Source organism: Aspergillus glaucus, assembly GCF_001890805.1.
Source record: "Aspergillus glaucus CBS 516.65 unplaced genomic scaffold ASPGLscaffold_4, whole genome shotgun sequence".
Lineage (NCBI taxonomy): Eukaryota > Fungi > Ascomycota > Eurotiomycetes > Eurotiales > Aspergillaceae > Aspergillus > Aspergillus glaucus.
In genome coordinates this window covers 1,081,837-1,108,596 of record NW_019170456.1, presented here as the reverse complement: position 1 = coordinate 1,108,596, position 26,760 = coordinate 1,081,837, and the positions used below count along the sequence as shown (strand labels likewise).

At 49.7% G+C, this 26,760-nt stretch overlaps 8 protein-coding genes across 8 annotated transcripts; 6 read left to right on the top strand and 2 right to left on the bottom strand.

The window, feature by feature from the left end:
- Window positions 1–993: 993 nt before the first annotated feature.
- ASPGLDRAFT_120175 (flavin-containing monooxygenase) lies at window positions 994–2,963 on the top strand (the record flags this gene model as incomplete). Its single annotated transcript, XM_022540121.1, has 3 exons — window positions 994–1,211; window positions 1,259–2,644; window positions 2,696–2,963. The coding sequence occupies 3 exons, from the start codon at window positions 994–996 to the stop codon at window positions 2,961–2,963; spliced, it is 1,872 nt and encodes a 623-aa protein (XP_022403993.1).
- A 216-nt stretch (window positions 2,964–3,179) lies between these two features.
- Window positions 3,180–5,757, top strand: ASPGLDRAFT_144094 (transcription factor domain-containing protein; the record flags this gene model as incomplete). The annotated part of the gene is made up of 6 exons (XM_022541807.1): window positions 3,180–3,337; window positions 3,414–3,490; window positions 3,547–3,592; window positions 3,639–4,401; window positions 4,466–4,714; window positions 4,761–5,757. The coding sequence occupies 6 exons, from the start codon at window positions 3,180–3,182 to the stop codon at window positions 5,721–5,723; spliced, it is 2,256 nt and encodes a 751-aa protein (XP_022403992.1). The 3' UTR covers window positions 5,724–5,757.
- Window positions 5,758–6,493: 736 nt separating this feature from the next.
- Window positions 6,494–7,552, top strand: ASPGLDRAFT_119839 (casein kinase II subunit beta; the record flags this gene model as incomplete). The annotated part of the gene is made up of 1 exon (XM_022540093.1): window positions 6,494–7,552. The coding sequence occupies one exon, from the start codon at window positions 6,494–6,496 to the stop codon at window positions 7,550–7,552; it is 1,059 nt and encodes a 352-aa protein (XP_022403991.1).
- A 2,343-nt stretch (window positions 7,553–9,895) lies between these two features.
- Window positions 9,896–11,134, bottom strand: ASPGLDRAFT_43835 (bZIP transcription factor). The gene is made up of 3 exons (XM_022545891.1): window positions 10,837–11,134; window positions 10,162–10,781; window positions 9,896–10,081 (listed from the first exon to the last, which is right to left on the bottom strand). The coding sequence occupies exons 1-3, from the start codon at window positions 10,994–10,996 to the stop codon at window positions 9,938–9,940; spliced, it is 924 nt and encodes a 307-aa protein (XP_022403990.1). The 5' UTR covers window positions 10,997–11,134; the 3' UTR covers window positions 9,896–9,937.
- A 2,090-nt stretch (window positions 11,135–13,224) lies between these two features.
- ASPGLDRAFT_23323 (branched-chain amino acid aminotransferase, cytosolic) lies at window positions 13,225–14,695 on the bottom strand (the record flags this gene model as incomplete). The annotated part of the gene is made up of 4 exons (XM_022543272.1): window positions 13,225–13,237; window positions 13,341–14,039; window positions 14,093–14,390; window positions 14,467–14,695. The coding sequence occupies 4 exons, from the start codon at window positions 14,693–14,695 to the stop codon at window positions 13,225–13,227; spliced, it is 1,239 nt and encodes a 412-aa protein (XP_022403989.1).
- Window positions 14,696–15,356: 661 nt separating this feature from the next.
- ASPGLDRAFT_23322 (putative protein kinase Scy1) lies at window positions 15,357–18,135 on the top strand (the record flags this gene model as incomplete). The annotated part of the gene is made up of 2 exons (XM_022543271.1): window positions 15,357–16,773; window positions 16,832–18,135. 2 exons carry the CDS (start codon window positions 15,357–15,359, stop codon window positions 18,133–18,135), a joined length of 2,721 nt encoding a protein of 906 aa, XP_022403988.1.
- Window positions 18,136–18,643: 508 nt separating this feature from the next.
- On the top strand, window positions 18,644–23,378 carry ASPGLDRAFT_33021 (dipeptidyl-peptidase III; the record flags this gene model as incomplete). Its single annotated transcript, XM_022544251.1, has 9 exons — window positions 18,644–18,771; window positions 18,837–19,713; window positions 19,770–20,879; window positions 21,591–22,215; window positions 22,336–22,372; window positions 22,427–22,562; window positions 22,627–22,979; window positions 23,040–23,304; window positions 23,358–23,378. The coding sequence occupies 9 exons, from the start codon at window positions 18,644–18,646 to the stop codon at window positions 23,376–23,378; spliced, it is 3,552 nt and encodes a 1,183-aa protein (XP_022403987.1).
- Window positions 23,379–24,105: 727 nt separating this feature from the next.
- ASPGLDRAFT_1157348 (putative RSC complex subunit Sfh1) lies at window positions 24,106–26,220 on the top strand. Its single transcript, XM_022539713.1, has 4 exons — window positions 24,106–24,568; window positions 24,654–25,799; window positions 25,864–25,948; window positions 26,004–26,220. The coding sequence occupies exons 1-4, from the start codon at window positions 24,231–24,233 to the stop codon at window positions 26,100–26,102; spliced, it is 1,668 nt and encodes a 555-aa protein (XP_022403986.1). The 5' UTR covers window positions 24,106–24,230; the 3' UTR covers window positions 26,103–26,220.
- The last annotated feature ends 540 nt before the right edge of the window (window positions 26,221–26,760 follow it).

The window sequence follows — 26,760 nt, the reverse complement described above, 5'->3', positions numbered from 1 at the left end:
CATGCATTGTAGAAGACTCCATCTTTTGTCTGGAATGTTTATAATTCTTTTATCACCTAAAATACAGCGTTATTCTCAATACAGCTGTATTTAATGCTCTTTCTATGAATTGAAAGGAACTGAATATGTTATAAAGTTCTGGAGCTAACCTCTGCTTGTATACAATGGTAGAAGCTGGTATACCAGTTTTGAGGTCCTGAAAAGTGCCATTTTGTATGCAATACTCCGGGTGGCCGCTCGCTTGTAGTGGCCGCTCGCTAACGTAATCTATCACCGAGCTGGCCAGCTAAAATATCCATACAAAATGCTATTTTTCAAACCATCATATCTCAACGTCCTTGTAGATGCAGATTAAACCATTTGATTCCTAATATTCTTGACATTACTATAATAAGTATTATCAATTTGAAGCCATTTCCTAAGCTAGTTATCAAGATAGTATAAATTACAATGTAATATAGGCGTAAGAGCTGAAGGTGGGTATTAAAAAAGGAGTACAGGTATAATTCGTTTAAAAATTGGCTCACTGGTAGTTTTACTCACTGATAATCTGTTTCTAATGTCAGAAGCTAAGATAGTAAATGAATGTTGAGATATGATGGTTTGAAATATGGCATTTTGTATGGATATTTTAGCTGGCCAGCTCGGTGATAGATTACGTTAGTGGATTACGTTAGTATGTATACAGAAAGCAGTGAAGTACGGCGCTTGGGCACTGAGCAGACCTCAGGCAAAATGGATATCCGTGTCCGACCAAGTTCATATGCAAGAATCACGGATGTATACTCTGTACACTGTGACACATGAAACGCGCCGATTAGCTACAGCGGGGTGACTTTGAAGCCGAGGTTCAATGGCTGATCTGAAGTCAATCGAGCTCTCCCCGCTTATTGATCCTAGGTGGAGGTGGATGTGAATTGCATCTAACTATTCTCAGATTGGTAATAATACTATCCTTCATCCCATCATATTCCCCCAGAGAACCAAAACACAATGCCTTCCCTAGCAAAAATTCACAAACGTCACGCATATGGCAAAGATGCCCATACGTACATTCCCGTCGTGATTATCGGCGCCGGCGAGTCTGGCATTGCCATGGGATGTCGTCTGAAAGAAGCCCTGGGGTTTGATCAGTTCCGGCTTTTCGACAGACAGGCCGGCATTGGAGGGTCTTGGTGGATTAATCGGTATCCGGGAGTTGCTTGTGATATGTGCGGTTGTACTTTTGATACTTGAGACCCCTACTTACAAATATCAGACCGGCGCTTTTATACTCCTTTTCCTTTTCGCCTAAACAGGACTGGTCTACTCTGCACCCGACTGGCCCGGAACTTGCACAATATTTCGCGGATGTCTGTGAGAAATATGGCCTCGTCGACAAGATCCAATTGAATACCGAGGTCGACGAGATCAAGTGGCTGGAAGATGTGGAAGAGTGGGAAGTCACCCTGACGTACCTCGTTCCTGGTACTGGGGATCTAGCCAAGAATGAACGAGATGCCATGGTAGCCAGAGAAGGCCCGCATAGCGTTTATGTCCAGACGGAGAAGGTGCGAGCAAAGGTTGTGGTCAGTGGTGCTGGAGGACTGGTGGAGCCCAAGCAATGGCCTCAAGGTATCCCGGGCATTGAGGGCTTCGAAGGTCAAGTCATACACACTGCCAAGTGGGATAGCAACGTCGACTTTCAAGGGAAAGATGTGGTTGTCATTGGTTCCGGCTGCAGTGCCGCCCAGGTGGTTCCTGGCCTGGCCGAATATCAACCCAAATCAGTGACCCAGGTGATGAGAACTCCCCCTTGGATCCAGCCTGATCTGTTTCCAGAAAAGGGCCTCGAGCTGTGGGAAAGGTGGACGCCTCTTTTGTTTAGCTACATTCCTGGCCTCTCGTACAGTCTCAGAAACGTGATGTTCCTTATGCTTGAAGCGGACTTTCTGGGATGGTTCAAGAATAACCGCTATGCGGAGTGGAAGCGACACTCAACGGAGCAGAAATTCCTCGCGTATATGCGCTCTGCGACCCCTGAAAAGTACCATGAAATCCTCACTCCGAACTACGACTTAGGCTGCAAGCGTCGAGTCGTACGGGGTGAATGGTACAAAAGCCTAAACAACCCAAACTATGAGTTGACAACCATGCGTCTCACAAGCGTTCAGTCCCGGAGCGTCACTCTCGGTCCTGGGAAACATTATCCTCCAGACAGTGCTGAAACGGACGAGGTGAGGCAAGTTCCCGCCGATGTGATCATCCTGGGTAACGGATTCGAAACCAACAACTGGCTGCACCCATTGCGGGTGGTTGGTAGAGAGGGCAAGAGCTTGAATGAAGTTTGGGACGAGCGTGGAGGTGCGCAAGCTTATTTGGGTCTTGCCATGGACCATTTCCCAAATTTCTTCTTTCTCTTCGGACCCAATACTGCGACTGGTCATAACAGTGTGATCTTTGCGAGTGAAAATGCGGTCAATTACTCTTTGAGCTTCATCAAGCCCATCTTGGACGGCGATGTGAGTTCCTACGAGGTCACTGAAAAAGCCGAGAGAGCCTGGGCGGATAAAGTCCAGAAGGGTCTCCAGGGCACTGTGTTCCAAGGAGGAAATTGCACGAGCTGGTATAAGACGGAAGGTGGCTGGAATTCTTCGACTTATCCGTAAGTTCCTACTCTTTCATCCTTCTATTCGTTGGCTAATAAGATGTATAGGTTCACCCAAATTGATTACTATCTCCGATGCACATTCCCTGTTTGGCGGCACTGGACAGCGAAGTATACTCCAAGAGGAAGATGGTTGCATAGAATCCGTTCTGCATTCAAACACTTGGCCCTCACAGCATCTCTTTCTGGTGTTGTCTGGTTCAGCCTGCATCCCAGAGATTTCAGACATTGGGCTGGGCTCATTCCTGATGCTCGGGCTTCAATTGTTTCTGCAGTTCGGGACGGTCTTGTGCGCACAGCCCAGATGCTCGGCTGATATGTTTGCATGTATATAATCTTGGATCAATAGTAGTCTTTCAATGCAAAGAATCATCGCCTGTCCATGTAGATGTTTGTATTACTTTTCTCTGATTGGCCCGGCTTAATCTGGGGAAACGGAAAAACCCCGCGCGCCTGCGAGGAATGTCTCCGCACTTCATCGCCGTTTGTTCCCCAGACTCCAGTCTAATCTCTCCCCAAACCACCCATCGCGATGGAGTCAGAGTCACCTCAGATGGATACGACGGCGTCCCAGACGGGAGCCAGTCAGACAACTGCTGGACAGGACGAAACCGGCGCGAAGAGGAAGGCGGAACAGCAAAACGGAACATCCACGCGCACTAAGCGGAATCGCTACATTTCTATTGCCTGGTATGATCTCCGGACTACTGATGTGCCTGGTATATTAGAGGATGCAAGAGTGGCATGATGCTGATGGTTTGGCCAGTAATGAGTGCAAGCGGAGGAAGATCAAGTGCAATGGGCAAGTGCCGTGTCAGCGCTGCGGGCACTTGGATCTAGAATGTCAGTGTGCCGTGATAAGGAATCGCGGAATATGTGAACTGATTGATGTCTGATAGGTCGATATGCGCCGAATTGCTGCAACAATAATTTCAAGGATTCCGAGTACGTGGTTTCGTTTCCTGCTCTGACCGGTTGCTAATATGCGCAGGGAATTCCGGTCTATGAAGGACCAAATCACCACCCTGCAAGATCAGGTTAATAGCTTATTTATCAACTTGAATGACCTCCGCACACAGCAGAGGACATCTCTCGACCCCCCGAATTTCGATGCTTTATCTCGTGAAGGATCACAAGTCTTCACGCCTTTGCAGCACGGTTCGGTTAGACCGCGTGCCAGACACCCCCGGTTCCAGGGCCCTACGAGCTCTGCGTTCAATTTCGACGTTGCGAGGTCAAGTCTCCAGGAAATGGGTATCGCCGCACCAGCAGAAGATGGGATAGCCGATGACTTGACGACCGCTCATGCCACGCCTGCTGTCTCGCCTCCATTACATCCGCCTCCGCCGTCACAGTTGGCACCGGTTTCGAATACCATCCATCCATCGAAGGATCCGATATGGAGTATCAAGCGGGAAGAAGCGTTACGGCTATGTAGGGTCTATGAGGAAGAGATCGGGATCATGTATCCCCTTGTGGATATCGGGAAAATCACTCAGCAAGTGAACCTATTATACACGTTTATGGAGGCTGCGATGCGGACGGGATTTGCGCAGCGTGGGCTACCAGGATCTGACGGTCTTCAGGATGATAACACCAATATACTTAAGATGATTCTTGCAACCACCCTTGTCGTGGAAGGGAGTGGGCAGAGCGATCTCGGTTTGCGGCTGTATTTGAGCATGAAGCCGGTTGTCGATTCCAAGTTCTGGGAGCCTTTGGATATCAGAACTATTCAGCTATATGGCTTGGTGGTGAGTGGCATATCCCTCCCCCCCCCCCCCCCCCCATCTTCAACTAGCACAAGCTAAGATTTAGGCAACGTATCATTTCCATACGGACGACGATGCCATGGCTTACCGTGTGATCGGTCTTACGGCTAGGATGTGTCTTGAATTGGGACTACATCGACGAGATGCGTTGAAGAAATCATTCCCCGACGACCAATGGTCTGATGTCAGCAAGATCTTCTGGTCTATCTATATCTTGGATCGACGGTGGAGTTTGGGCACAGGGTTGCCGTTTGTGATTCAGGATGAGGATATTGATTCTAATTTGCCGGAGCCGGTACGTCGTCTGATTCTTTTACTTAATGCATTGCTAACAGTCGAAGGACTCATCGTTGCCATACCTGAGGTCTATGGTTTCTTATAATCGAATTGGCTCTAAGATCTGGTACTCCGGACTAGGTTCCGAAGGCTCTACGGACATTCGACGTGATGAGATTGGTTATCTTGACTACCAGATTCTGCAATGGTACAAAAACGTACCAGATGCGTTGAAATTCTACCCATTCGACTCCCCGAAGCACGGAGAATCCGCAAGTCGAGGCCTCCGCCGTCTCCGTGTACTGCTATATCTGCGCATGAACCAACTTCGAATCCTCATATATCGACCTGTCCTTCACTCGCTGGCGAGTATCGCAGAGGACCAGAGCCACGCTCAGACAGTAATCGACGTCGCCAAAGACACTGTCAGGGTACTGACCCGCCTCAACCAAACATCCGACATCTACCGCACGCAACAAATCTGCTTCAACTACTTCCTCGTCGCTGCGCTGGCAGTACTCTTCTTAGCCGTATGTCACGCACCCACCGAATTCAACCGCCAGGTACGGGATGAATTCTACATGGCCCTAGACCTGCTCAATGGCTTCAGCACCAAATCCTACGTCTCCAAACGGCTCTGGAAAACCATCAAGGGCCTTCGAACTATCGGCGAGAAACTGGGCGTACTGGCGCGTCCGTTTGCTTCAGACTCCAATGACCCTCATTCAACAGCTGCTGTCGCGATGGCCGGGTTGGCTGGTCATTCCATAGAAGATCTCTCGATGTATGGGTCCATGAATGGGGCACACGAACTGGGAAACAGTCCGTTGAACGGGCTGCAGATGAGCCACGAGCTTACGAATCTGTTTGAGGCAGTCGGAGGATTCGGTAATTTCATGGGGCCGTCTGGGACTGGGGCTATGAATGAGTTTGGGCATAATGGGGAGATTTCTAATACGGGAGAGGGACTGTCGGGGGTGCTGGGGGATGAGGGGGAATTTGCACGAGTAATACGAGATTTGTTCTAGACATGTCTTTCTATCAATTGACGACTATTCAGATAGGATGATGTTGGAACTTCACTGTATTTCTAGTAGGCCAGTGCTCACGTGACACGCCCACTTCGCACCACCGCTCCGTCCAGACAACCGCCATTTATCTCAGCGAAACCAGTTGTCTGGCGGCCACGAGTGTTTATTATCTTTGATCTGGTCTGTTGAGAAAGGGCTCATCTACTAAGTGTTGATTGTCTTTTTCTTCTCCAACGACACCGATCTCCTCATACCGCTCCCCTCCCCTCTGTCTCATCTCGATCCGTTACCGAACCCCTCAAAAACAGACAGAGGGACACCAGTCGAATTATTCGATGTCACTGTGAGAGGAACTACATTGGTCTAGCTTGGATACTCGAGGGTACTTGTTGAATGTCGCCGTGAAATCCAACCCGTGCCTGTTAGTGGGGAATTCAGTCCCCAAGCCAGCCCATCGCACAACCAACGCAGTGTCATGATTTTCGCATTCATTCAATAAACCAAAGCAACATCTACGCTATCTACGCCTGATAACGACCTCAAATCTCCCTCGATATCGTCTCTTGCGTGTGTGTAACAAACAGCGCGCAAGGACTCGAGCAATCGAATCCAACAACACCACTTCGCCTCTTTTATCTCCCCCCCCTAGCTCCAACGTGTCGAGAGAGACAGGTTCGGCGTTGGCCGACGGCCTAGACAGGCTGGATCTGAGTCAACTGTCTGAATCGACCCTTTCGTCGTCCGAAACCACGTCCGCCTCGTTCGATATGTCGTCGTCGGAGGGTGCCCCGGAGTCGTGGATCTCGTCCTTCTGCTCGCTCATGGGCCACGAGTTCTTCGCGGAGGTGTCGGAGGATTTCATCGAGGATGACTTTAACCTCACGGGCCTGCAGTCGCAGGTGCCCATGTACAAGGAGGCGCTGGAGATGATTCTGGACGTGGAGCCGGAAGATGACGAGGACGAGGACGAAGAGGAAGAAGAGGAGGACGATGAAGAGGATGAGATTCTGGGCGATGAGAAGCCTCCTGGTTATAGAGGGGGGCAGCGACGACATGCGCGCGTCGCGAGCGATCTAAGCGTGATCGAGAGTTCCGCGGAGCTGCTGTACGGCCTTATCCATCAGCGCTACATCACCTCGCGACCGGGTATCCAGCAGATGCTGGAGAAATACGAAATGCAGCATTTCGGCGTGTGTCCCCGCGCAAACTGCAACGGCTGTAAAGTTCTCCCCGTCGGCCGCTCCGACACCCCCGGCCAGGAAACTGTCAAGCTCTTCTGCCCCAGCTGCCAGGACCTGTACACGCCTCCCAACAGCCGCTTCCACTCCGTCGACGGCGCGTTCTTCGGCACGACCTTTGGCTGTTTGTTCTTCATGACCTTCCCGGACCTGGACATCGGGCCCCGTCTCGACGACCCCATTACTCCCGCGCTGCAACAACGCTACCCGGGCCTGACTGCGTCTGCGGCTTCGCGCGAAAATGACAATCAACAATTTGAGATCAACGGCATGCGGACCGCGAACTTCTCCCCGGGCCTGGGACCGGGTAAGATTTACGAATCGCGCATCTATGGGTTCCGCGTCTCGGAGCGGTCGCGGGTCGGTCCGCGGATGAAGTGGCTGCGGATGAAGCCGACAGACATTAGGGAACTGGACGAGATGGCCTTCGTCGAGACCTTGCGGCGGCGGAATGAACAGATCGCAGAAGAGGAGGGCGACGAGGAGGAGGATAGCGATACAGAGATGCAGGCGGCGCCGGCGTCGAATACGATCGAGGGGAGGAAGAAGGCGCCGATACGACGGCGACGAAAGGTGTTGGGGGAGTAGAGGGAATAAAATGTCATTTTTCTTGATTCATTCATGTTCTGTGTTCAATTTATCTACTGAAATTATTCTCTTCTTTGTGTCTTTTTTTTTTTTTTTTTTTTTTTTTTTTTTGTTGTTAACTCTAACTGCATAGAGGCGTAAGTCAATAATCAGCATACAAATAGTCTTCCATACTAGTTTCTGCCTTTTTTTTTTTTTTCTGTTGTTAACTCTAACTGCATAGAGGCGTAAGTCAATAATCAGCATACAAATAGTCTTCCATACTAGTTTCTGCCATAATCACTCTAAATCTCTCTTTTTTTTTTTTTTAAAAAAAAAAAAAAAATTATTATTATGGAGTTAGTACTGGTAAGACGAAATAAACTAAAACTGAATGCTGACGATCCAGTCTCTCGGGGCAGTCCCTACTCCTTATCAGCTACAGTACCCTGAAGAATAACTAGGTCGTACATATCTAGCCCGAAAAGAACACAGAGAGCGAGAGTTACACTACTACATCATTGCCATGGTATATCTCTGGTCATATATATTTTTCAATAACCGCGCTTGGAGCAATTCCGAAAAGGGAAAACGGGAAAGAGCGCCGGAATTGTATGGATGTATGGATGGAACGAGAGGGGGAATGGAAATACATACATTATGGAATGAAAAAGACAGGACAGGGGTGCATGACTCACTTAGCCACCTGCTGCTGTGTGTTCTGGTCGGTTTTGCAAGAATGGATGCGATTAATATCAAATCAAAGGAATGTCGAGATTGACATCTCGGCTTTGGCCGATGTCCCATTCGTAGTTCGTACTCCTTCCGTATACGAGGGCCAGTATTTCCCAATTATGGAATCAAATGAAATGCTGAAGAATTTCACCATTATCCTGGACACCAAACAGACAGGGATCCCAGGGCCAACAAATGATCAAGTCACATACCAATCATACTCAACTAGGACAATCGTCCGGTGTTGGTGTTATGTGTTATGTGTTATGTGTTATTGTTATTGTCTGGCAACACTCATTCTATGCTACGCAAGCATCACAACGCAACGCAACGCAACGCAACGCAGTCCAGTCCAGTCCAGTCCAGTCCAGTCCAGTCCAGTCCAGTCCAGTCCAGTCCAGTCCAGTCCAGTCCACAGAGCCGCTTTTCCAGTCACTGTACTCTGTATTCCCATGGTACTCCGTACGGAGTACGGAGTTAGCCTCTCTGTGATAGTCATCTAGTTGCGTGGATGTTTAATTAGTGATTTGTGGAGATTCTCCGGAGGCGTAGCATCGAATCCCAATCGCGCACTCCGTTCTCTCCGTTTTCCTCGTACAGGGTTTCTCGGCTTTTGCACGAGCTGAATCCAAGTGGTTAATCTAATCGGTTGCGTTTTGGTTTGCAAAACGAAAGGAGCGGGGTTCGTCAAGTACGAGATCGGGGGCCGGCATTTAGGGAGCACCGAAAAAGAAATGGTCTGTTCTGGGCCGGGGAGGGGGTAGGGTATCAGGTATCCTGCAGTCTTGGATTCATCTGCCATCTCGTATTCTGGTTCGTCGGTTCGGGATAGCCCCGGGCACCGTGAATCCTGCGCGATTCCTGCTGAACTGATGAATAATAAAGAATGTGTGATAATGGCCGCAGCCTCGTGCACGACTAGTATGTACTCGGACGGATCGCGCCGGAGTGTCTGTGTTTAATTTTTTTTTTTTTTTTTTGGCTCAATATGGTTGCCTCGCATTGTCATGCATTAGTGGGGGAGATTGCGAATTCCTTTCTGGAGACCAGATCTGCTTGCGGCTCTGGGCAACATGCAACGAGGCAGTGTTGGGGCTATTTGCTTTTTTTTTTTTTTTTTTCTCCCGTCGTGTCTGAGAATGTTTGCGCAGAGGATAAGTGAGGAACCAGACACTTCATGGATAATGATGTGGTGCCCTAATGCATATCTAGTGGCCAAAAGCATAACATCGTAATAAGACATGAAAATGACAGCCCGAACCGAAATGAAATAAAGAGAGAGAGAGAGAGAGAAAAAAAAAAAAAAAAAAAAAAAAAAAAAAAAAAGAGTACTCCATCGCTAACGGCCGATCTAATGTGACCAACGAGGAGTCAACAACGCACCAACAATCGAAAGCCACACATACTCCGTAGGCAGTAGCAATCAATCTGTCGCGAAGGAAGACAAGAATCCCGAAGATGAATCCAAAAAAAGAAACCCAGAAAGTCACGCTCCACCGAAAAAACGCCTGGTCGTAAATTTATCGTCACATGCATGATTCAAACTCCGATACAGGTTCATAAATTCATACACATAGTTCATGGGGAATCATACGCTTTCCAAGATACCAAACAAAGGAACAAAAAAAAGACAACGCTATCGTAGATGTTTCGTAAAATAAAAGCAATCAGTCAAAACAAAGGAAAGGAGCGGGGGGAGCAGGGATCAGATTCGGGCGTCAGAGGACAAGCAAGCGACATCTCTGCAGGGGTTGAAGAGGTTGACGCTGAATGGTCGTCAACGTGGCTTTGTGACAGAGGTGGTGGTGGTGACATCTGGAAAAAGCGAAATGAGTGAGCGATGATCATGACTTGCTGGTTTGGACAAACATATCCGGTTACGAAGGGTTATTTACCGGAATGTTGCTGGATCCGCTTGGCAGCTGCAGGGTGTTGGAGCCCAAGTCGATGCCTGCCATGGACGCATAGCTCTGGCTGAATGGACTCATGATTTCGTCGTCCGCGTAGGATCGCTTGATCTGCCCCGTTGGAGGATAGTCGACGTAGTCCCCGGAAAAGGACGGCAGGCCGTGGAAAGGTGTGTTGGAGCTATGAAACGCCGGGGCATGGTAGAGAGGTGGAGACTGGCCGTATGCCGGGGATCCATACGGATTCAAATGCGAATACGAGCTGTAGGAGAAGACTGGCGGGGGCGAAGCAGAGAGCTGGCGAGTGCACTGAAGCGAAAACATGCCTCCACGCTGATCGTCTGAATAGGAGCCATCGCCATACAGGGTCCTCGTCACTGTGGGAATGAGGGGACTACTGCCCCTGTTGCTGCCGTTACTGCTAATTTTGAGATGGTTGTTGTCGATGTTGTTGTTGATGTTGCTGATGCTCGACTTGGAGCGGTTTCGGACAGTACGAGACCTGCCTGACTTTGGCAGAGCTGGCTCAGCGTGAGACTGTTCTGGGGAGGCTGAAGACGATGCGGCTCGCTTCTCCAAGTCCTCGAGACGGCGCTTTAACTTCTTGCCTGTATGTAGTTAGATACAAAGCTGCTGCTGTGGTGACTGCTAGAGAGAACCCACGGTAGTTCCGCTGAGCAATGCGATTCTGGATGCGACGACGCTCTGCCAGGTCCGAGATTTTGGTCCAGTCTTCGTTGGGGTTGGCGTTAGGACTGAAGGCACTGCTAGTGCCGTTGTTAGAGGAGCGACGAGAGGAGTAGTAGTTGGAAGATCGATTCATTATGGGCATCCAAGTGTGAATGACTGAGTGAGTGAGGGGAACTGATACTAGCAAGAGATGGGGATCGATAGATATAGATATAGTTGTAGATAGTCACCTGACTAGGTATGAAGATGAAGCTGAAGATTAACGATGGAGATCAATGATGAACCACTCCGAGACGACCGAAAGCCGCGTATTTATGTAGCGGCTCTCTCGCTATGAGTCTATTTAGTCTTGGTTATTCTAGACAAGGCAGTGCTGCCCTTCGCCCTCCTGCCATAGCCATGTGGCTCCAAAAGGGAAATCAGAGACGGTATTGAAAAGAACCGTATTATTGTATTTTTACAAATTATTATTTTCTTATTTTACCCTGCTTGATGGAGGGTTACACGGGCGTCCAGACGTCCAGATTTTCCGGTACATCCATACTTGTATATCACAATTGATTTCAAATCCATACCCGTACATACATATACAAGAGTAGTTATTGTACACTAACAATAGCAAATATTCCAATAGCCAGACATATATACGTACACAAGATTGGGCCGACGTCATTCCTAATCGGTCCAAGACACTCGGCTGTCCTACCTCTTATCAGTACATACATACATACTTGCATTTTCACCCTGTATTACTCGTAAGGACCAGTAGTACCCCTGTATGGACCTCGTATAAAATCGGTGATCGTCGGACGTATAAGTCCGCTCTTAACCCCGAATGGCGTCACATAGGGCTGAAGCACCATTTGCGGGGTCATCATTGGCCAGTTACCCTCCAAGACCACTAGCCCCGATCTGGTATGGTGTTTGTTTGCCCTGGTCTTGCTACCAGTAGAATCAAGTCCCATGACTTCCTCGTCACTCGATGCCCAGAGACAAAAGTGCAACAGAAATGGCAAACAAAATTGGCATTCGACCTGTGTGCAGTATTTTTTTGTTGGTTTCTTGGTTTTGTCACGATATGTTCCCGTGGATGCGGAGGATATACGAAGTACATAGTACTCCCGTAGCAGGGATGGGTCGACAAGAATGTACTAATGCCCACTTGTATACGGGAGTACGGAAAGTACGGGAAGCGCTACTGTATATCGATCCTGCGACATTCAGTTCTTACCCCAGATGGGTAACAGATCTTCACCCGGACGCATCAGCATTCTAGCAGTGCTTATCCAGAAACATATCGAAACATCCAACGGGCACTCATCTCGAGTCAATTCGTGCAGCTTCCTTATTTAGCAGCCAATTAGCATTCCGGCGCAGAGCCGCTTCGGAGCCTTATGCGCAACAGAATGTGAATTGAATGTATTCTGGTACTTGACAGACAGACCGTGACTGTGACAGGGTAACCAACAAAAGAGGCTTAGACCCGGAGAGCCTCATTAACCCCAGCCTCGGGCTATCTTGGCATCTTATTCTGTGTCAATCATACTGCTATGCTGCTATACTCCCCAGAGATTAGGCCTTACACTTGCATATTGTAGAAGAATGTAAAAGATAAGATGCTGAGATGCTACTATGAATATTCCTTGATGCCCTGGTTTGTCGATCATAAGTCCGTCATCCCTGTGTTCTCTTATTTTTGGCCCCAAAAAACGAGAAAAAAGAAAACACCAGCACAGCCTGAGAATTAAGACATCCCGAACAGCCTTGTGTGCCAGGTATACTCAGTTCTCTGGATGGAATCCCCATCACTTGACCAGAGTACTCAAATTGTCCGCACTCCGCACTCGCTCCGCATTGCCGCATGCAGCAGTATGGCAAAGCACAAGTTACACGTCCCGTCTGGGTTGATGGAGGAGACACTAGATCTTCCTGTCTACAACAGCGACCGCCGCGTCGGATCATCGGAGGCTATGTGCACGGTACTCATGTACGACATGCATCCTTTGCGTCGGGGCATTGTGAATCTGGCGTATGTCTGTGCTTCCCTTGCTCCGTGGTTGGGTCAGGCTTGGTGCGTCTTCCCGGTGACAACTGCACCCTGCAAAGGGTGACTGGGCCACATGGCGGTGTTGGATCCTGGGGAGTCCCTGGGCTGTTTCAAGAATGGTGATTGTGGAAAAAGATGCATGCTGATATGCTGACGACGGCTCTACAACCGACATCTCTGAATTCAGTGCTCACGCTAGATCGTAAGGAACAGGTATTCCAAAAATATGCATTAGAAAAAGGAAACGAAAGATGACAACCAGTTGTGTTCTCTCCGTCATACTAAGCCCGCCGGAGCCAACAGATAGGGCAAGTCTATAGAACGTAACTGGTCAAAGTGTCAGCATCTACTCATCAATCTGAAACGATCTCAAAAAAAAAAAAAAAAAAAAAAAAAAAAAAAAAAAAAAAAAAAAAAGAATAGAACTTACCTCCAGGGATGCGCCTCATCGCCATACTGGATTCCTTCGATCCAGTTCTTCATGTTGAGCGCAATCTCTCCAGCCTCCTCCCCCACCTTCAACCCACAGTCCACCAACTGGCCCCGGTAGCTGATTGACCGCACTGGGCTAACGATCGCTGCCGTTCCCGATCCAAACACTTCCAATAACCTTCCCTCGGACGATGCCTCCGCAAGCTCGGACATCTTAATCTTGCGCTCAGACACCTTCCACCCCTTAGGAGTCAAACGCTCACGCGCCAGACCCAGAACAGAGTCGCGGGTAACTCCTTCGAGAATCGTTCCATCCAGAGGTGCCGTCACCAGCTCCTTCTGGCCCGTCTCCTTGTCCTTCAAGACCATGAAAAGGTTCATGGTTCCCACTTCGGTCACGTACTCCTCCTCGCCGAAAAGCCACAGGTTCTGCTGGAATCCGCGTGACGCCGCGTTCAGTTGCGGCACCACACACGGCGCATAGTTGGCCCCCAGCTTCTTGTCACCAACACCACCGGGCCATGCGCGCACTGCATAGTCGGTTGCCTCCAGAGAGATGGCCTTGAAGCCCGTGGCGTAGTAAGGTCCAACGGGACTAGCGATCACAAACAGAAGGGCAGAGCCCGGGGGCCCAACACCGAGAGTGTTCTGCGTGCCGATCATCGTGGGACGGAGGTACAACGAATATCCGCGGGAGCTGTAGACCAGTCAGCCAGTCTCTCAAAACAATGCGCAAGGGGTTTAACGAACTTGGGAATAAAGCGGCTGTCTAATTTCACAAATTCCCCAATCAACTTGGTGAGAGCTTCACCATCAACAGTCGGCAAAGCAATCCGCGACGAGGACTTGTTCAAACGTTCCATGTTCTTGTTCGGACGGAACAGCCGAATTTGACCATTGCTGTCCTTGTAGGCCTTCATTCCTTCGAAGCATTCGAACGCATAGTGGAGGACGCAGGCCGATGGGTCGAGGCTGAGGTTCTGGTACGGAACGATACGGGGCGTATCCCAACCCGATTCAGCGTTCCATTCAATGGAAAGCATATGATCTAGAAGCCATTATGCATCAGTATACAAACAACCCACTCCGGTGTGCAATTGTTTCCCTTGAGCGGTCCCACGTACCAGTGAAGGTCTTTCCGAACACTAAATCCTTCGGAGAGGTGATTTCCTTGGGGGTGCTAGTCTTGGTCACAGAGAGCTTCGAGGTATCAAGGGAAGCCAGTTGAGAAGCAGCAGCGCTGTATGATCTTTGCCATAGCCGAGTAGTCGCAGGAGTCTGGAGGGGAAGAGCACGAGACACGGGGAAACCGTTCAAGGCCTTGCGACAGGCCAAGCGATGAAGGGACTTCATGGTTGCAATCTAGACGGACGTGAGCAACTGTAACTCTCAATTTGTCGAGGGAACTCAATTACCTTTTCGTAGTGATTGACGAGAGGATCAAAAAAAGTACAATTCGTTTTCCACCGTCTGGTATGACTCCGCGGTGCTGACAAAGGCCTATGTATTGAGTGGAATATTTCCCCGGAGAGTAAGACCTCTCGGGCCGATCGCCGACGTCGGAGTCTGGCAACGGGTAAAGGCGGAATTAGGTTAATACGGCTATCCAAAAAGGAATAGGTCAATTACACGTGACTGATAGAGCTTCCAGAAGGGGTATCTTATCGCACAGCTGCTGATTGGTCGATACATTACCCCTTTCACGTGACGGTCCTGCCAGCGGACATCATTGCGCGACTCAGCGTCGATTATGGAGAGATTAATGAACACTCGGTGGATTTTGACGATTTTGCTTTAATTTCTGTTATATCTTTCGTCTTTTATTTCTTTCGGTTATTTATGTAAATTTTTAATCTTCTCTCTTTTTTCTTTCGTTGTCTTTGCATACCTATTGTTCCCACGGCCGTTGGCGCAGCATACATATTCCTGGTGTTGGATGCATGGTTATTCTCGACACGTCTAGCAACACTTTCGGAGGGACCCGGAAGTTATCTGTTGAAAGAACCAAGTGGAAATGTTTTCATCCTTCAAATCCAACATATCCTCCAACTACCAGATCTCTCCGCATCCGGTTGTGATCTCAGGTCCATGGAGAGTCCATGATGGAAAGAAAAAGTCAACAGGTACAACAGCTTCTGTGTTCATTTTCGACAAGAAGTTTCTTGAACCCCGAGCTGGTGCATTTGGGAAATCGTCCAGTTCCTCCACCAAGAAGCTGCAGGAGGAGGCTATCGAGCGACTAAAGCGAGAAGCTAGCAGTCTCGCACGTCTTAGGCATCCGTCCGTTCTACAGGTTCTTGAGCCGGTAGAGGAGACGCGCAATGGTGGTCTAATGTTTGCTACTGAGCATGTCACGGCGTCTCTTGGTGGGTTATTACGGCAGAAGGATGAGCAAGAAAGGGTGGGTTCCCGCACCAGCCGTTACACGTCCGAGAGACCGGACGGAAGCCGGGGACGGAGAGAGCTTGAAATCGACGAACTTGAAGTTCAAAAGGGCCTTTTGCAAGTGGCTAAGGGTCTTGAGTTTCTGCACGAATCGGCGGGCTTGGTTCATGGAAATCTGAATCCCGAAGCAATCTTCATCAACGCGAAGTCTGACTGGAAGATCGCTGGTCTGGGCTTCGCTGGCCCTCCTGATTCGACAGAGGCTCGCTCTTCTCTTCCACCATTGGCGCTTTCCGAGGTCCTATATCACGACCCTCGTCTGCCTGCGTCGGTCCAGCTCAATCTGGATTACACCTCCCCTGACTTTGCTATGGATTCTAACGTTTCTTCCGCCGCGGATCTATTTTCTCTGGGGTTGATCATTGTTGCTATCTATAGCTCTCCCCATGTTTCTCCAATCGAGTCGCATTCAAACTTATCTACTTATAAAAAGCTTCTCAGCTCGCCATCATCAACCCCCTCGCAATCGAACAACTTCCTGGCTTCCGGAGTGGTCCCAAAGGATCTCGTTTCCCATCTTCTTCCCAGGTTGATCACAAGAAGGCCAGCCCAGCGTTTAAACGCACGGGAGTTCCAGCAATCTCAGTATTTTGACAACATTCTGGTATCAACGATTCGCTTCTTGGAGTCGCTGCCAGCCAAGAACCCAAATGAAAAATCCCAATTCATGCGTGGACTACAACGGGTGCTGCCTGAATTTCCGGTGTCGGTTTTGGAGAGGAAGATCTTGGGTGCTTTACTGGAGGAACTGAAAGATCGCGACCTTCTACAACTGATCCTACAGAACGTCTTTGGGATCTTGCAGCGGATTCCGAGTGCGCGTCGTATATTCCCTGAAAGAGTGATTCCACGTTTAAAAGAAATCTTTCCAACAGGGTCTGGCAAAGGCCAGGAGCGTGATTCGAAACGAGATGCGGGACTTATGGTTGTGCTAGAGAACATGAAAGTGATCTCCGAGAATTGCTCTGGCATGGAGTTCAAGGATGGTTGGTCTCCCTTTTTGCCTTTAGTTACGAACTGTGCAACTAACGCTCTATCTCCCAGACATACTGCCTTTGATCCGGCTCGGTATGGACTCGCCTACTCATTCTTTGGCAGACATTGCAATCAAATGCTTGCCCGTCGTGCTCCCGGTTCTTGATTTTAGTACTGTAAAGAACGAAGTTTTCCCTCCGATTGCCACGACGTTCAGCCGGACAAGCAGTCTTGCCATCAAAGTTCGCTGCTTGGATGCGTTCGCTGTGCTTTGTGGAGGCTCTGTCGATGCAGAACCAGAGCTCGAAGATGACCTTTCAGGTGTTGCTCCGACCAAGCAATCTAAGTCCGTCAAGTCCTCAATCCTTGACAAATACACCATACAAGAAAAGCTTGTTCCATCACTGAAGGCCATCAAAACCAAAGAGCCCGCTGTGATGATGGCTGCGTTGAACGTGTTTAGGCAGGTTGGCATCGTTGCTGACACGGATTTCCTTGCCTTGGAAGTCCTCCCCATTCTCTGGAACTTTTCGCTGGGACCACTGCTTGATATTCGCCAGTTTGAACAGTTTATGACGCAGATTAAAAACATTTCTGCGAAGATTGAGCGTGAGCAGAAGAAGAAATTGCAAGAGCTGTCGTCAGGAGACACCAGCGGTTTCAGAAATGGCACCAAGAGTCCTTCCGTAGTAGCCACTCTTGATCAAGGCGACATGAATGTCAACTTTGAGCGCCTCGTCCTTGGAAAAGGCGCTACGCCATCAGATGCAGAAATCGACGCCTGGGACACCATGGACTCCGGGCCAACGCCTCAGACTTCGGCCCCCGCAGCATCGCCCGCCTTTTCTTGGTCGACATCAAATGCGCCTGCGCCGGTTAGCAGGGGAAGCACTCCATCCGCACAATCTAACCCCAATTTCCGCTCTGTTACTCCTGACTATAATATAAGTTCATTCCCATCACTCGAACCTGCCCCGCGACAAGTGTCTCCCATGACACAGGGGTTTCCAGCTTTGCAGCCATCGCCGTCAGGCTCGTGGAGCTCTTCAACGAGTCAACGCAATGTCCAGGGGAATACAGCTGGCCCATCACTGGCAGCTCTTGCCAGCGTGAAGTCGGCATCTTCTACTGCTACCACTCCTACCTCATTTGGTCAACCCAAGCAATCTAACCATCCCGCATTCTCCATCCCTCCGCCTCCTGCATCGGGTTCCATGTCACCACAGCCATCCGCATTTGGCGGAATCTCCAATGCCACAAAGCCCCCGTCCTTGGGTGCCAACGTGATGCAGAATGGGTTGTCGAATGCCAATACCCTCCAGCCAGCTAACACGCAGAAACAAGGTCTGGACAAGTATGAGAGCTTAATATGATCTGCTTCCTTCTTTGTTATCTTGTTTGAATACCCCTGCTTTTAACTCATTGCTGCATTTGCTTGTATATACATAGATTGGGGTTTGGATAGTATACCAAAAGCGTTATACATGATAATTCACATATGTAATTGCTTACCTTTCCACCATGACTGCTGTGGAGCAATCTCCACAATTCGGCCTGCGGAACATAAATCACATAAGCAGAGTCATAACTTGGATTAGCCTCGGCCTCCAACCAGACAAAAAAGAGCTGCTGTTTAACTTGTTGCAGCAGTTGTTGTCACCATCAGCTCATATGCGCCTTTCTCGAGGCCTGGCGACGCGTTGTTGGCCGTCGGAACATCGTTTCCTCCACCGCCCCTCCGTATCCTTCCTGCCCCTCAATCGTCATCACTCGCCGCATCACCATCCTCTTCCGTTCCCTCGTACTTCGGCTCTGTCCTCTGTTCTCCCCTCACGCTCCAATTTCTCAACACAAGCTTCACTCCGCACCTCAGTAACCGTGATGGATGAGAGCATCAAGCAGCACTATCTGGCAGACTCGCCGCCTACGGTGGTCAGGCTGGAGGTCAAGCAGCACTTTGACAAGCTCCAGGATCCCAAGTTGAGGAAATACGCCCATTACATTAGCAGGTTCGTCTTTGTTCTTCTTGTCATTTGTGAGTATCGCTGACATTGGCTTTGCGATGCAATTTTAGGGCTGCTTTCGAAGGAATCCGAATTACCCTCCGTCAAGTCTCTCCCGAATCCGAACCGGTCTACGACCTCATCATCTCCCTTCACCGTGCCTGCAATGGGGACTGGGCCAGCCTTGCCAAGAAGACAAATGTCAGCTCGGAACACCTTCGCTTCTTCTTGGAATATTCCGTTCAATTCCTTGGTAACTGCGGTAACTACAAGGGCTTCGGTGATTCCAAGTTCATTCCACGACTGCCACCTTCTGCCTTGGAGGCTCTGGCCTCAGCTACCCCGGAAAGCAAGGCAGCATTCGAGAAGGCTAGCAAGAAGGGGGGTGGGATCTATGAGACGGAACAATCCCTTATGCACCTCGGCTACCCTGGTGCTGGCCACATGACCACCTACTACCCCGAGTCGCCCAACATCAGCCAGGATGAGATTACAGCCATTGGTGACCTCATGGAACAGAAGGGATTGCCGTTGGAGAACACAAGACTCAAGAAGACCGCCTCCGGGGATTTCGAGCTCTTGATTGCATCTGGCGTCTCGTCGCCTCCGTCGCGGGACCGGGACCTCGGAGAGATCGAGACGTTTGATCTCGATGGGAAGCTGAAGGGGAAGAAGCTCAGTCTTGTCTTTGGAGACCACAAGGAGGAAATGGCCAAGATCGCCCACTCCATCAAACAAGCGAGCTTGCATGCTGCAAATGATAACCAGAAGAAGATGCTCGACGCTTATGCCTTGTCGTTCGGTGCTGGCTCCATCGAGGCATTCAAGGAATCCCAGCGGATATGGGTCAAGGACCAGAAGCCAGCGCTGGAAACGAACATCGGATTTGTCGAGACTTACAGAGATCCCCACGGTGTCAGAGGTGAATGGGAAGGATTCATCGCTCTGGTATGATCATTTCCTGTCCTTTTTGTGTTTGGATAGCCATATGCTGACTATTGCAGGTCAACCTGGAACGCACCCGGGCTTTTGGAAAGCTCGTAGATAACGCCGAAGCCATGATTCCCAAGCTTCCTTGGGGTGATGATTTTGAAAAGGACACGTTCCTTAGCCCTGACTTCACATCTCTTGAGGTCTTGAGCTTCCAGTCGTCCGGCATCCCAGCCGGTATTAACTTGCCTAACTACGACGACATTCGCCAGAACCTGGGATTCAAGAACGTCTCCCTTGGTAATGTTCTGAGTGCCAAGGCTCCGAATGAGCCCGTTCCGTTCATTTCCGAAAAGGATCTGGACGTGTACCGCAGATGCCGGGACCCAGCCTTCGAGGTGCAGGTGGGTATTCACGAGCTTCTCGGACACGGAACCGGCAAGCTGCTGCAGGAGACCGCTCCAGGCGAGTATAACTTCGACATCTCGAACCCGCCTGTGAGCCCTGTCGACGGCAAGCCCATCTCAACTTGGTACAAGCCAGGTCAGACATGGAGCTCCGTGTTTGGTGCCATTGCTTCCTCTTACGAAGAATGCCGCGCGGAGTGCGTTGCTATGGCTCTTGGTTGCGACTTTGGCATTCTCAAGATCTTTGGTTTTGGCGATGGCAAAGAAGATCTTTCCAACGAGGCCGGCGATGTGTTGTTCGCGGCCTATCTACAGATGGCACGTGCTGGTCTGGTTGCCTTGGAGTTCTGGGACCCCAAGACGCACAAGTGGGGACAGGCTCACATGCAGGCTCGCTACAGTATTCTGCGGACCTTCCTTGACGCAGGAGACGACTTTGTGAAGCTCGTGTACAACAAGGAAGACTTGTCCGATCTCGAAATTCACCTGGACCGGTCCAAGATCCTAACCCATGGCCGTCCCGCTGTGGAGAAGTACCTGCAGAAGCTGCATGTCTACAAGAGTACGGCCGACGTCGAAGCAGGTAAGAATCTGTACGACGATATCACCTCCGTGAATGAATGGTGGGGAACCAAGGTTCGCGACGTTGTTCTTAAGAACAAGGTGCCCCGCAAGGTCTTCGTCCAGGGTAACACAGTTTTGAACGGTGAGGAAGTTACTCTGAAGGAGTATGAACCTACGCTCGAGGGCATGATCCAGAGCTACGTGGAGCGCGACGTTTAGTCGGTTAGCCATTTCTTTGGCATCACCTCAAGGGGTTTTTATGATACGCATGCATTAGGTCATATCAAAATATACCACGAATATACGCAGTGTGCATAGTACGATGCATTTTCGATATCACTACAGAGCCTCTTTGTAGGGATTCCTGCTTGTAAACTCGGTATCAAATTATTCAGTCGTACAAAACAACCATGCGATACTGAGTCATGTGACCTGTATTGATTTTTGTCAGGACATAATCAAGGCATCTCTATGTATTTATTGTCTAATATTGTACTCTGTACCCCTGGGGTAGAATACCAGAAAATATAGTGAAAAGTATTCCTGTAATGGTGATTGTACTTGGCTGTATTGCCGCCGAGTTCATTTGTATCTTCACCTCCCCCCCTCATCTTTAGGCGCTTCCCACCTTCTCTCCTCCCACCATCTGTCTCCGTGGTGCATCTGAATTCCGACCATTAATCCTCGTGAAAACGCTCCATTGTGTCACTTTGAACTCATTTCCTGCATCCATGTTCGAGTCCCGGCAAAAAAAAAGCTAGTTGACGGCTCGTGTGCTTCTGGACCGCCAAAACCGGGGGGCAGTTCTGGGTCGATCACCCTCAGATCAACCGGGAACCAACTCTCAATCGGATCTCTTCATCCCATTCCTCATAACTTAGCTACCATAATCACCTTCTTCCTCTTCCATTCTCACACCTCAAGAGCCCATCGCCTTCAATTGTGCGGTCGACCTCCACCACCTTGTCGTGGCAACCAAGTTCTCCTGGCTCGCCTACCACGGCGCGGCCGCCTCATCTCACGCACTCCCTAGTGGAGGAAGCAGAGGACGACGACGATTTCTATACTGCTCCTCCGCCTCATTCTCCGTGCTCGGAAGCATCCTCGTCTAGCTCTTTCTCCTTCTCGTCCAACCCGCCGCCTTTCTCTTCGCTCGTTTTCGATTCCTCCTCGGTCCCCGATCCCAACCGCTCCAAGGTTGCTGTTACCCAACCCGAGTCGGCTTTATCACCATCGAATACTTCTCTTTATCCTGCTTCTCCTCCCCCTCCCCTCTCTCCACCACCTCCTCCTTCGCCGTTTGTCGAAGAATCGTGCGAGTCGGAACCCTCCTCGTCTATTGTCGCGGATACCAAAGCGTCGTTTTCTCAGGAGCCGAAAGGAGAAGCGTCCGGAAAATCTTCCGCGGACGACGAGCCACCTCCGCCTTATACAGAAGGATACAGTCCCCTTGAATCGTTTACCTACGTGATGGCTGCGGCCGGAGGCGCGTCGAGTATTATTACTCAAGTCCAGCAGGCTGGAGGACCGCCGATTAATACTCTCGGAGGTATGAATATGAAACAATCTCCTGAGAATTCGTGTTGCGATGATATAAAGACGCGAAATCTCAATGGAGGAATTCTTTAGTGAAGGGATCGATGGATGTGCTAACTGGCTCTGTTTACAGATATTGGTGCAAATGAGAATATCACGCTTGAGCTCAGGTAAGGATAGCGCTTTGGGATTGTTTTTATGGGTGATTCTAACATATGATCCAGGGGAACGAGATTCACCCTCTCTCGCGATGAGCTGTTGACTTTGCCGGAATTTGTTCTTCTGTCGCTCTTTCCAAATGGTCTTCTCCCCGATGGACACATGGGCACGTTCCACGAAGGCGACATCTACCCAGTCGACGTAAGTGGCATATATCTTGGTCCTGCAGTGTGACCGGTTTACTGATATCGCTTTTCTTTTCTAGTATGACCCGGCTTCCCTACAATACATGTTGGACTTTTTCCGTTCTGTCGCCCAATCGATTCCGTCCTCCTCGCCTTCTGAATCCACGTCGCCAGATGCGGATGTGTCGTCCGACTCTATGCTAGGATCTGCCAGAGATGCGCTTCAGGACCGTGCTGGAATCATTGTGCTGCGCGAAGACCTCGACTTTTACGTTATTCCTCCACGGGCCGACATCGACCACACGGAAATGATTGAAGTTAAGCGAGCTGCTGCACAAACTCTCCTCAAACAAGACGGGATCTTTTCTGGTCTGAAGAAGAGTGATGAGGTTGGTTCCACGGAACAACACTTGATTGAGATGTTGACCGCAGGGTAAGTTCATCGAGGCATCTTGGGACACTGTACGTTGAATATAGCTAACTGCTTTTACAGCGGATTCAACCGTGACGACCATTGGGGCCACCGTGCACCAGAGCCTCACAAGGCTGTCATATGCAGTCTTGCACTGGCTAAGCTCCGGACCGACATCAGAGGTGACCTATCCAACAACAGTGCGATTGGAATGGCGCAAAAGCTTCTTCTTTTCTGGAGAAAACCAGCCCGTAGATGCTGGTGGGAGGGCATCGAGCTTGACGAAGTGGAAGGTGTTGAGGGGAAGGTCAAGGTTTGGATCCGTAGGGTGTGGACTCTTGAAATGGTACGTCTTGGACCCTCCTCCTGTCCTCGTCATATAAACTAACGCTTTCGCAGAGTGTGATTGGACTTCGGTAGCTATTTTAGTCCCCTTCTTTTCCTTTTTTTCCTTTGTCGTCTTTTTATTGCACACCCGATCATATTTGTTATCATCTGTTATTCCCTATTTGCGCATATTATAATCACCCCCGCGACTCTTTACTTTCTCCTGAGCGCTTGTTCGAGTCGGTCCTTTCTACGGAGTTGACGATATCCCTTGCACTTTATTTTTTCAACTTTCTTCAATATTTACTGTCACAGACAGGAGACACCAGGATTGGCGTATAAAATTTTGTGTGTTTAATTCTTTCATAGTCGTTATTAGTTGACAGAATGCATGCATTGGCTTGTAATTATTACCCTCACTTTCCGAATTTGATGGGATTTTGCCCAGCTATTCCAAATCATAAAAAGTACATCGAGTTATTGTTGGATGCCATACCACGTGACTTTGATCAAAACGGGTTTAGCGTGGGACATGGCTGGGAAAACGCGACAATCCGCAGGCGAGGCGGAGGAGCTTCATTCCAGCGCGATCACCATCCAAGAAGCTCTATTAGGTCTTATTGTCCTGCGTCGATTAAACACCAGGTTCTCCTTTTTTCAAACCTTTTACCTCGTCTGCGGGAGCGCGCATTGATTGATCTCTTTGGCACGCTCGTTCCGCGCCGCTTGTGCCGGAAAAGCAAATTCCTTCCTTCCACGCCCGTGAATTTCGAACTATTGACCTGGCAGGAGTAGGACAAGAGAAAGAAGACTAAAAACGGGGATAACAAATTGCCAATCGCACTATCGAGAGATCCCAGCTGCAAACCTGAGAGAGGATCACAGAAGGGACATGCTTCTACTATCGACTTCGACATAGATAGATAGACAGCCAGCCCTTCCACCATGTCCCCTCTCAGAGGCTACATCACGTCGTACCCTCCACGGGTGCGCTATTACGGGAACGCGCTTCTTACGCCTGTCATACCGCAGACCCAAGTCGGGCCGACGCCGCGCACGACCAAGCGAGGGACAACCGCGATCAACTACGCGGAGGACGGGTTTGACGATGACTTTGAGGAGGAGGAGGGACGGCGACCTACGGGGTTGAGGAGTCTGAGGAGGGAGGAATCGATGACGGAGAAGCTGCCGATATCAGACAAGTTGGGGAAAGAGGTTCATGCTCCTGTTGAGGTTCAAGGGGTCTTTCGCGATTGGATGATCAAGCGGATGTTGCGACCTGCGTATGTTCATTCTCCCAGTGGAATGGTTTTGTTTGTTTTGTTCTTGCTGTCGCGCCGTATTCTTCTCATGCTGACAGTTTGATAGCTGCGCAGATCAGCTACAAATCCAGGCGCAACTACCTCTCACGCTCATTCCGATTCGAATTGACCTCGAAGTCCCCGCGCATCAGCCCTTGGAACCGTTTCCTTTACCACGAGGCATCGTGGACTCTGCAATCAACCCGACACTGCCCGGGTATAGACGACCAGACCCATTGCCCGCGTTTCGGATCAAAGATACCTTCCTCTGGAACCTCCATGAAGCCCTTGCGACACCCGAAGAATTTGCAGTCGGCTTTGTGCGCGATCTCGACCTACCCAATCCGCAAGGCATGACGCTGGCTATCAGCAACCAAATACGGCAACAATTAGAGGAGTATGCCGGTGTTGCACTACATCCTTTATTCCAAAGTACACAGATTCAGCCTCCCGCTCCACAAATCGGCCAGTCGCGCGATGTGTCTACAACGCCGGCACCAACAAACCTTCCAGCGACGCCAGAGATCACAGCAACAAAAGAGCCGTTGGTCAACGACAGTATCTTGAATCCAGATGATGCATACCGTTGTATGATCAACCTAAATATCAACTTGCAGAACAAACTATATACGGACAAGTTCGAGTGGTCTCTCCTCCACCCTCCTGGAATGGCAGATGACTTCGCCAAAGTTACTTGCGCTGATTTGGGCCTAAACGGCGAATGGGTTGGCGCAATCGCACATGGCATCTACGAAGCCGTCCTCAAGTTAAAGAAAGAAGTCTGCGAAAGCGGTGGTCTCATCAGCGGCTACGGCAACGAGATCGATAACCAAGCCGCTAACGGCGCAGAGGCTGGCTGGCGATATGACCCCGAAGGCCTTGGTGATGAATGGGAACCCAAGGTCGAAACACTGTCCAAGGAGGAAATTGAACGGAGAGAAGGTGATCGCGAACGACAAATCCGACGTCTCCGACGAGAGACAGCTCGGTTCTCCTCCACCGCAGGTATCACGCCTGATGCGTCACGGCAAGGCAGTGGCTATTTCGATGTGGACGGCGAGACACCTCTGGGTCGGGGCGAGCGGAATAAACGCAAGAAGCGATTCCGCAGTCTCAGTCCTTCTGGAAGACCTGGTACACCTGGTGGGCGAGGCACTCCCGATACAGGCTCGGGAGCTGGTTATGGTGGAGGTGGTGGTACATTATCCGACTGGTTAGTGACCTGTGAAGATGCAATCACCGTTGTATTGACTGCTAACCATCTTTACTTCATGCAGGGAGCGACAAAATTGGCGGTGCAGCAACTGCATGGTATGGGGTACCGCTGTTTGGGCCGTACGAGATGGTCCCGCAGGCTCAAGGGTAAGCAACCCCCTACTTTCTCCGGCATAAGTTCTTCTCGGCTAACTAAGTCCAGAACCTGTGCCACAATTGTGGTCTTTTGTACGAACGCGACAAGGTCGTTCCCGAATGGTCGAAAGACCTTCATCGCCACGACATCCCCGTTGGTCGGTAGAGGCCACCCCGGCTCTTTGCTAGCTAATAGAACACCCTCGAAAGCACTGCAGCGGCGCGAGTCAGCTACGTGCACCAAACTCGAGCAGCAAAATGTGCTGGCATTGGCATACGATGCCCTAACGCTCGCCCGTTACCTTTGCAAATCCCTCTACCTTGTCACCATTATCATTACCAACCATATCTCTTTGAATGTAGCCATGACCTTTTTTTTCTTCTATCTCCCTAATGAGCCCCTAACAGACAGGATTGGCGCATTTAACGGTTTTCTCTTCTTTTTTTCTCCCGTATCTTGTTACAGCATTACATCTCATATCTTGGAAGAGTTGGGAGGATGAATGTCTATGTTGGTTTCCTCGTGCACCTGGCTGCAGACCTCTTGCTTCTTTTTTACTCAAATTTATTATGAATTCAGATATCTTACTTGACATTATAAAATTACGGATGATTGTCTTTGTATCGGCGGGCATCTGTTATTCTTTTTCTCACCTTTGTTGTTCTTGTATGGGAAGAGTGCGTTTATTATTCTATTTTTTAGAATAGAAATTTCTCTTTGGCAGTCAACATCAATTGTCTTCATTCATTTGATAGAGATATCAGCCCATCTCTTTACATTTCCTACGAACATAGTTCAACCAACCTGGGTCAGGGGAGCAACC

What these genes read in the sequence shown, in the direction of transcription:
- ASPGLDRAFT_1157348 (XM_022539713.1), top strand. Translation starts at nt 24,231, where the DNA reads ATGTCCCCTCTCAGAGGCTACATCACGTCGTACCCTCCACGGGTGCGC. An exon ending in GGTGGTACATTATCCGACTG is followed by an intron (nt 25,800 to 25,863) that starts GTTAGTGACCTG and finishes TACTTCATGCAG; the next exon opens with GGAGCGACAAAATTGGCGGT. An exon ending in ATGGTCCCGCAGGCTCAAGG is followed by an intron (nt 25,949 to 26,003) that starts GTAAGCAACCCC and finishes AACTAAGTCCAG; the next exon opens with AACCTGTGCCACAATTGTGG.
- ASPGLDRAFT_43835 (XM_022545891.1), bottom strand. Translation starts at nt 10,996, where the DNA reads ATGAATCGATCTTCCAACTACTACTCCTCTCGTCGCTCCTCTAACAAC. An exon ending in CATTGCTCAGCGGAACTACC is followed by an intron (nt 10,782 to 10,836) that starts GTGGGTTCTCTC and finishes AACTACATACAG; the next exon opens with GCAAGAAGTTAAAGCGCCGT. An exon ending in GCGGATCCAGCAACATTCCG is followed by an intron (nt 10,082 to 10,161) that starts GTAAATAACCCT and finishes CGCTTTTTCCAG; the next exon opens with ATGTCACCACCACCACCTCT.